This window comes from Lithobates pipiens, unplaced genomic scaffold (assembly GCF_037356315.1).
Source record: "Lithobates pipiens isolate NorthernLeopardFrog02 unplaced genomic scaffold, aLitPip1_a1.2 Scaffold_18, whole genome shotgun sequence".
NCBI lineage: Eukaryota > Metazoa > Chordata > Amphibia > Anura > Ranidae > Lithobates > Lithobates pipiens.
Genome location: NW_027507758.1, coordinates 558676756 through 558686162, shown reverse-complemented (window position 1 = coordinate 558686162; position 9407 = coordinate 558676756). Strand labels below are relative to the sequence as shown.

The following is a 9407-nucleotide window of genomic DNA, read 5'->3' as shown; positions in this document are numbered from 1 at the left end:
CAGTATGGCTTAAATCGCATCACACTGCAGTGCGGTGCAAATCACTTGCAATATCGCAGAGCACACCAGTGTGAACTGGCACTTAAAGTGGCTTTTTTTTGTGAAGCAGAACTGGCACAAAGGTTTTTGGTGTTTTAATATGAATAAACCTTACATTTATAAGAGTTTGGTCACTGATATGTATTTGCTGGTGGAGCATAAAATCGTAAGCTTAAAGTGATATTTAACCCATGAACAAAAGTGTACTATATTATTGCTTACCAATCTTTAGATGTGGTGGCTACACTAGTTCTCTTTTTATAGGCTTTTTTACCTCTTCATTTTCATTTTTATCTGGTGATCTGGCCTGAAAGACAGGCAGTCGGGGGGGGGGGGGGGGATAAAAAGGTAAATACACAGTTGCCATTTTACTGCTCCCCAGCTGCCCACAACTGTAACAACCGGATAGGACTATTCACATGCCACTTCAGTGATGCTTTTCTTCACAGCCATGGCATTTATAAGATAGGGTGCAGAATTTGACAAGTAGGGCAGTAGTGTGGAATTATAGGGTTAAATCAGGTGGTGAGGAGGCAATATATCGCCTGCTTACTGCTAGTCAAATGTCCTCTGAAAAGCTTTCCAAACCCAGATCGCTCTTCAGAGGGCCTCACACTCTACTGCGAGTTTGAACAAACCCCAGGTCTGTTATATTTGAACTTCTTTTAACAGGTAGCAATTATAGGGTTGACACAAACCATTTACAATGGTCAGCTTTTATTTATTGGTTATTAAAGTTGTCTTTATTTAGTAAACTATGGCAACCAACAAAATGCCACAGTTAAAAGGTGATTTGCGATACTATGTACACATCATTGTACAGTGAACCATTTTACTGATGAAAGGGTTAAGAAGATATCAAAGGCAACAGGAAGCCAAAGTTTGAAGAAATGTTTAATCGTAGTACACATGTAAAAAATAAAGCCATACACTTTTACTACACATTTGCCATTGTTACCTCACCAAAAAACAAACACATTAACACAATTGCGTGACTTACTAAATTGTAAAAGTGAATTTTATTAACTGATCAACAATATTTCTTTTATGGATATATGCATTGTTCTTCTATGGGTTTTCAACGCTGGGCTGCATGAAAGTATAAGGAGCTTAGCAACTTGGAGCTGTGACAGTCTCAGCGTTCAAACACAACCACGCTGGTCATACCTGTGCGAAGAGTGAGCACTGCACATCTAGCACAGGGCAAACTATGGGGTGTATTTTATTTATAAAAAATCTGCAAAGCTGTTTGTCTGATAAAACTGAATGTAAATTTGTTTTGTGTGAAATACACTATTATGGCCACTAGATGGTGCCGAGTATCATAGGGAATAAGTATGATCCTCCGCGCCATCTAGTGCCCATAATACAGTATTATTCCCAATCACATTTTTTTATTTTTTTTATTTAACTTCCGATCTGCAGAAAATATAGTCTAAGACCATTCAACTTTGCCCCTTTCACACAATTTTAATTTACAAGAAGCTTCAATGGACGAACAGCTATGAAGATTTAATTTTTTTAATACACCCCTATGTGTCTAAACTCCCTATATCTATTATCTCATGTATGTATGTATGTTACAAAGGAGTAAGATCCCACAGTATCACAGGGCTAGGATGTAATTTATACTTTAAATTAGGTTAGGATTAGCGGAGGAGGAGCAGGACGTATTACACACAACTGCCAACATTAAAATGTGTGCACATGCACCTGGGAGCTACACGGCTAAAGATATTCTTTATTCTGAAACTGCTTCTTGGCCAGAATGCAAGCAAGTTCTCCTTTAGAGGAAACCTGTACTGGGATAATATTTCTGATCTCTTCTTTTAAAAATGGCAATAATTACTGAGGGACTGACTTGGAAAAGCTAAACAGAGCAAGTAGTTCTTTATTTTCTAATTTGCATGCTTGTTACAGGTCAGGGACTCAATGTATTGAAACCCAAGACAGCAAGGGAAATTGAATTTATAGGAGGTCAGCAATGGCAGCCATTGTACTGTATTTCTTTTAAACTTCTCTGAGGCCGGCTTCATATTGCTGCTTTGCATTAGTGCACATTATGTGCGGTGGCAACCTAATGCATCTTGCGATGGGCATGCATAGCAGTGAGAAACACTGTGCATTGCAGTGCTCTGCCAACAATGTTACATACACCTTTTTCAGGTGCATTAGGCAATTTATTCAAATAAGTGGAGTGCCTAAAAGCAGAGGTATAGTCATTAAAAACAAAAAAACACAGGCAGGTTTTTCATGACAGAAGTGACAGTTAATGCTTTTAATAGGTATATGTCTCAGCTCATCTCCCTGGCACGGCCCATCAGGCGGCTGAAGAAGCTGAACCCCGAAGACGACCGGGTGAAGATGGAAGCACTAGCGGCAGAGGGGAGCACTGGAGGGTATCCCTGGCTAGGCAGGTCTTCCACTTCTATTATGTGCTAATCATACTGTTTATACTATTGGCACATTATGGCACGAAACCAACATGCAAATATGTAAATGCTCTGAAAGGAACCTGTCAGGTTAAAAAGTGAACAGGCTAATGCTACAACATAAAGCCCAACTCCGGGAGAATACAAAATTATCCGTTTCAGTGGAGCTGTGCCCGCACTGCAAGGATTAATTGCTTGTTTATGTCTAGGGGAGCAATAAGAGGAGATTTACTTAGCCAATCCTCTGCTCCTCCCCACAGTGTCTGGAGTCTAGAGTCCTGATGTCATCAAGACCAGAGCACTGCCCATATTCCTGTACTGGATGTGATGGCGCTGACGGACAGTCCACCACCAGACTGGGAAGGGTGCTGCCTGTCGGGGGAGCAGGTAGGTGAAACGGTTTCTCCTCTCCTTCAGATACAACAGCTAATAACCCTGGCAGCGCAGGTGCTGCCCCACCGCAAGGGATCATCTTTTATTTGCCCGGAGTTGGGCTTTAAAGTAAATGTCTCTGTATGTCTCTGTATCATCCTCAGTTATTTTTCCCTGTGCCTGGAGAATGCCCAGTGCCCAGAGTGTACAGCAAACAAAGACCTCCATCAAGGCATTATACAACCTCTTCCACCAATCCCCAGCTTCCAACCAGTATTTGCTGTGAAGCTTAAAAGAGAAGTATGGGGTTCCGTTGTTTTCCAGAATAATATTTGCCTAACTTTCCGAGCTGCATCTGTTCCCCAGCGCCCCTAAGACTGAGAACAGAGCGATCAAATGCTGCATATCGCTCAGTTCTCACAGCTCCTCGAGCAGAGAGGTGGTGACTGTCAGAGCGTTTGGCTCACGTGGCTCGCTGAGAGGCTTAGCCGAGTGCCGGTCCAGGCATGTGGGTTGATCCCGACTCCATTGTCGCGATCTTGTCCGAGCCTGGACCAGCTCTGTGACATCAGCCAACAGCAGACTTCAGCGCGCTGTCTGCTGAAAACAGGTCACAGTAGTACAGAACGAGCTGCACTCCTGTGATCCACAAGAGTACAGCCAAATAAGCTTTGGCTGTTCTCCTTTAACTTTGGCCAGGAGAGGCAGATTCCCTTTTGCATTATTGGAGCCTTCTGGTAAATTTCCAGTATTTTAGGGTATTAAGAAGTATGCGATCTTCCTCCAGGATCCAGCACTGGGATCTAAGCAGGCAATTGCCAGGTTCAAATGCTGTCATCTGACAAGGAGGAGGAAGTTAACGCTGTGTAAGCCCCAACACTACAAGGTTTAGGCTCCTGACTCAAACAGAGGGGTGGGGGAGCTCATAGAAGGGGAGTAAAGTTGACTAGAAAGCTTTCTTGCAAGAGAGCCTGTTACTTGCTATGATTTTTTTTTCTAAATCTGCTACTTTAAGTAATATAGTACAGGAAAGGTCTATTGCTTGCACTAGGGTTTAAAGAGCAGAGTCCAGCATAACTTCTGAAAATCCCGGTTTTTGTAAACAGGCTCCACCTAGCAGCAGAGATGATCCAGCCCTTAGTATGTGTGGGCTGCTGATGGCAGTCATCTCACTCCCAGTGACAGAGCTGTGTGATGTGCGTTCTCCTCCACCCACACTCCATCCCAAACATCCTGCTATTAATTAGGACAGAGTTCCAACTAGTAAACAAGAAGAACGATTGAGGGGGCTGCAGAATGAGACATGCAGTCAGTTTATAGTCACAACAATCGGCCCACTCACTCGAGGGGGATCAGTTGCTTCCCTTCTAACGTGGATGGGATCACCTTAAAATAACCTTATCGTGTTTTCCGCTTCCTTTCTTTCCATCCGTACTAACAGGCTAAAAAGGGCATCCCAGTCCTGCGGTAGGCGCTCTGCAAATAGAAGAGACAATCTGCAATTAATTATCACGTCAGGTCTAAAACATGAGAAAGAGCTGAGCAAAGGCGGCACAAAGATCAGGTTTTGTTAAAGGGCAACTAACAAAAAATGAAAGCATGGATTACATCAAAAACATTCATGAATAAATGTCAGGGTGTTAGAAGTTGCCAATAAATAAATATACTTATTTTCTGTCCAGGAATTCCACAGAAGTATACTGTCAAGTGTATGTTTCCTTAAAGTGACTTCATCAGAAGAGAAGCACGGAGGCTGCCATTGCTGGCCTTCTCCTAAATACGCTTGTTGTATGGCTGCATTTGCCATCAATACTTGGCATTGCAGATTCAGAACAAGCATGATGTAAATAAGGTTTTACGATTACTTAAAGTGATATAAAATTTTTCATTTTTTTGAAGCACTTTCAGCGGCTATTGTAATCAGTTACTTAGCATGCAGCTTCTTTATCTTTAATGACTGACTCTGTTACAAATAACATGTGACATAAGAACATGCAACTCCCACCTTTTAATTCTCTAAGGTGACATACCACTGCCACCGTTTTTTTTTTTTTTTGCTCCAAGGTGGCTTCTTTTCATGCAGCATCCTATGGAGCCATCCTTGTATGCGGGGAATCGAGTCATGTCTCCCTACATTATGTGTGTCCATAGAAACACACAGCTCCATAGACCCTAGGATGGGAAGGCACTCCCCTGCTCCTCCTTTTCCCAAACTAACAGACTGAATGGAGACTGAGTTGTCTACTGTTAAGGCTTGCCTGTGAAGACCAAAAGTTCAGAAAAGCAGCACTGAGAGATCAGGAGCCAGCAACATTGAAAGTGCACTGCAAGTGCTGGGATAAGACATTTTTATAAATAGCTTACTGGGGATTATTTTATTGTACATGTGGTGTTAGGTTAAACATTGTTGAGGGTCCAATATGAGTTTAACTCCATACTTATACCAGGTCAGTGACTCAGGAAGCATTGAAGTCAGAGCATTAGACAGGCAACTAGTATTTATAGAAAGAATTGTCAGCTATGGAAGCCTCAAAGGTTCCCTCATGACAGGGATTCCTCCAGGGGTCTCAAAACTGGCTGCCCTCCAGCTGTTGCAAAACTACAAGTCCCATGAGGCATTGCAAGGCTGACAGTTAAAAGCATGACTCCCACAGGCAGAGGCATGATGGGACTTGTAGTTTCGCAACAGCTGGAGGGCCTCCAGTTTGAGACCCCTGAAAGGGTCATTACACTCCAATGTGAACTTTCATTTATGGGAAGAATTTACTTTAGTGAATCACTCTCTGTTTAAAGACTAGTACACACGTCAAGTTATTTTTCATTCAAGAGGTTGCCAAAAGGCTGGCTTCTGTCGGACCATCTGCCATACACACGGGCTGAATGTCGGCTGGTTTCTATTGAACTGGCTGATGCCGCTCGACATTAGGCCCGTGTGTACAAGGCTTAAGTATGCAATGTTAGTAATGCATTCTGACCCACTGTGCTACTGCGTTCTGATAGGGGGCCCGCCCCCTGTCAGAACACACCGCTCAGCACACGCAGCTATTGGCTCCAAGTGCTGATCGGATACTAGTTTTTAAGCATGCTCATTAGACAGAAGCTGCTGCTTAATTCTGAGGTTAGATCAATTTTACTGATTTCTTAACTTTAAAAAGATCTGTGGCAGGAGATATATGGGGGCTGCCATTGCTAGGTTGAAGGCATGGTTACCCGACTGTCTCTGAATAATGTAAGCCACCAATCCAGAAGAAGCATGCCAATTAGGAATTCAGAGTTAAAACTGAACTCCAGGAAATTAGAAAATTCTCACTTGCTGTGGGGCTGCACTGCAAAGGTTAACTGCTTGTTTAGGTCTAGGTGGCATAGAAAGGAAGATTTACTTATCCACTTCCTTTGTCCTGCTAGACTGGGCCCTGCAGAATCTTCTCCCCCATGTGCCAGCGGTCTAAGGTCCCAATGTAATCAAGACTGATGCAGGGTCCGTAGCCTCCTTGCACTGGATATGAGGTCAGGAGGGCTAAGGATTGTTTAAGTAAAAGTGCTTCTACTCTCCCACAGAACAAACAAAAAGTTAACCCTTGTAATGCGGCTGCGAGAATTTTTAGATTTCCTGGAGCTGGGCTTTAAGTCACAAATGATCTGCAAGTGCACATAGTCTGCAAGTGAATGTAGGCTGCGATTACCTGTGTATTGTCTTGTTGAGTACCTGTGTGTTGTATTGTTGAGTATTAGTGTCAGGAAGCTAGTTGTTAGGTAATTTGGACAGGGTATAATCCCCAATCCTCATTAAATTAGTAGGTACGATGCCAGTGGGTGTTGAGATGAGACTCAGTGTACATCTTGCGACATGTATGCGTTCTTTGTTTATCTGATCGAGGGCGAATAATACTGTGCAAAATGTAAGCACATAGTTTCCCTGGAAGCCCAGGTTCTGAATGTAGGGAAGCAACTGTCAGCACTGAGAAGACCCCCCATACTAAAGGAGAGCCAAGAACCTACCTGGCAGGTGCCTGCACAGAGGCGGGTAGAGACAAAGAGGTGCAGGCACTAGAAAAGAGTAGATGGGTGGCAGTCAGAAGGATAGAGGGGGAAGTGCCAGTGAGGCCAATCCTGGGCTGGAGCATCCCAATAAGCACACTGCATTGATGAAACCGGTCAGGGACCAGCGCTGCTGGAGCTGAGGGACTCTCTTAGCTACCAGGAGAAGAACTCCTCCAGTGATAGTGGGGGGGGGGAAGCAAAGGGAAAGGATAGACAGATTCTGGTGGTAGGGGACTCAATTCTTAAAAGGACAGAGAGGGCAATCTGTGACAAAGACCTGAAGCGCCGAACTGTATGCCGTCTACTGGGCGCTCAGGTTCGGCGCATCATGGATCTGGTGGACAGATTACTGGGAAGGGCTGGGGAAGACCCGGCTGTTATGGTGCACATTGGCACCAATGACAAAGTCAGAGGCAGATGGAGTGTCCTAAAGAACGATTTTAGGGACCTAGGAGCTAAACTGAGGAAAAGAACCTCCAAGATAGTATTCTCGGGAATACTACCGGTACCTCAAGCCACACCAGAAAGGCAGAGACAGATTAGGGAAGTAAATAAGTGGCTGAGGAGCTGGTGTAGTAAGGAGGGGTTTGGGTTCCCGAAGAAATGGGTCGACTTCTCAGTCAGTCTCCAGTTCTATAGAAGGGACCGACTGCACCTAAATGAGTAAATTGGTAATGACTAAGCACACGTGAAGTGTGCGAAATGCGTCTACCCAGTATTTTGATGCCTGTAATTTTTGGGATGTCCAAATAAAGAAGATTTTGATCTACAGTGGTGTGCGGCCATTTCTTCTAATTTCATTGTGTGCGGAGGCGAGCACCTGCTGGATTCCTTATCTCAATTGGAACGGCAGGTTTTCTTTTTTCCACCTAAATGAGGAGGGTGCAGATCTGCTGGGAGTGAAGATTGCCGAAAAGTTAGAGGGTTTTCTAAATTAGGCGATGGGGGGGGGTTCCAGAGGTAGATAGAGATAGTCAGCTATGAACATATTCCAGGGGGTAGTATTGGGGGCATTAGTGGTAAACATAAACCTGAGGTAAGTATAGTAACAAGTCCTGTTTGCAATCTCGGAACACCCAATAAGAGGACAGTATGCGACCGGTCTAAACTATGTGGCATGTAATACCTGGAGCCTGGTGGACAAGACGGGTGAACTAGAGATACTGTTGAATGAGGAGGATTTATATTTTGTGGGAATTTCAAAGACCTGGTTCAACAGCTCTCATGATTGTCTGGCAACTATTCAAGGGTATTCCCTTTATCGCGGGGCTAAAGAGGGTAAAAAAGGGGGAGGGTATGCCTATATATCAAGAATAATGTACAAGTGAATGTGAGAGATGACATCACTAAGGGAGCTAGGGAGGAGGTGGAATCCTTATGGGTAGAGCTCCAAAGGGATGAAGCTATGGGTAAAATAATACTAGGAATATGCTATAGCCCCCCTAACCTGAGGGAGGAGGGGAAGACGTACCTCCTATCACAATTTGGATTAGCAGCAAGGATGGGAAGTGTTATTATAACGGGGGATTTTAATTATCCAGACATAGACTGGGCGGAGGGAACCACGCATTTGACTAAAGCTCACTAGTTCCTAAATGTCTTTCAGGACAATTTCATGGGTCAGATCGTAGACGCACCAACTAGAAACAAGGCGTTACTAGATCTACTGATTTCCAACAATACAAACCTAATCACGGATGTGGAAATATGGGGCAATTTAGGAAACAGTGATCACAGGTCAATTGATTTCAGTAAAAAAAAAATCACACAAATAGGAACCACAAAGACACTGAATTTCAAAAGCGCCAATTTCCCTAAATTACGACCCTTCCTAAAAGATATAAATTGGGATAAAATCTTAGAAACAAAGAACATGGAAGAGAGATGGGTTTGCTTTAAGAGAATATTAAATAAGGGCATTAGCCAATGTATCCCATTGGCAAAAAAAATTAAAAGAGCGAACAAAAGTCCCGGTTGGCTTAACTTACATAGTAATGTCCATTGGCATGGACCATAAGGTGAGTACATGGATTGAAAACTTACTACAAGGGAGAGTTCAGAGGGTGGTGATAAATGGGGAACAACTCAGAATGGTCAGGGATGGGAAGTGGGGTCCCCCAGGGTTTTGTGCTGGGACCAATCCTGTTTAATTTGTTCATAAATGACCTGGAGGATGGAGTAAACAGTTCAATCTTTGTATTTGCGGACGACACTAAGCTAAGCAGGGCAAATACTTCTCCGCAGGATGTGGAAACCTTGCAAGAAGATATGAACAAATTAATGGGGTGGGCAACTACATGGCAAATTAGGTTTATTACAGAAAAATTTAAAATAATGCATTTGGATGGCAAAAATATGAATGCAATCTACTCAGTAGGGGGTGAACCTCTGGGGGAATCTAGGATGGAAAAGGACCTGTGAGTCCTAGTAGATGATAGGCTCAGCAATGGCATGCAATGCCAAGCTGTTGCTAATAAAGCAAACATAATATTGGCATGCATTAAAAAGGGGATTAACTCCAGG

The 9407-nt window shown here is 43.5% G+C and overlaps 1 protein-coding gene across 1 annotated transcript in view; it reads right to left on the bottom strand.

Moving 5' to 3' along the window:
- Positions 1-915: 915 nt before the first annotated feature.
- Positions 916-9407, bottom strand: part of SUPT3H (SPT3 homolog, SAGA and STAGA complex component) — a 712703-nt gene continuing 704211 nt past the window's right edge. Inside the window, exon 12 of the mRNA XM_077488954.1 lies at positions 916-4319. Within this exon, the coding sequence (XP_077345080.1) occupies positions 4278-4319 (42 nt within the window). The 3' untranslated portion in view covers positions 916-4277. The remainder of the gene's footprint in view (positions 4320-9407) is intronic.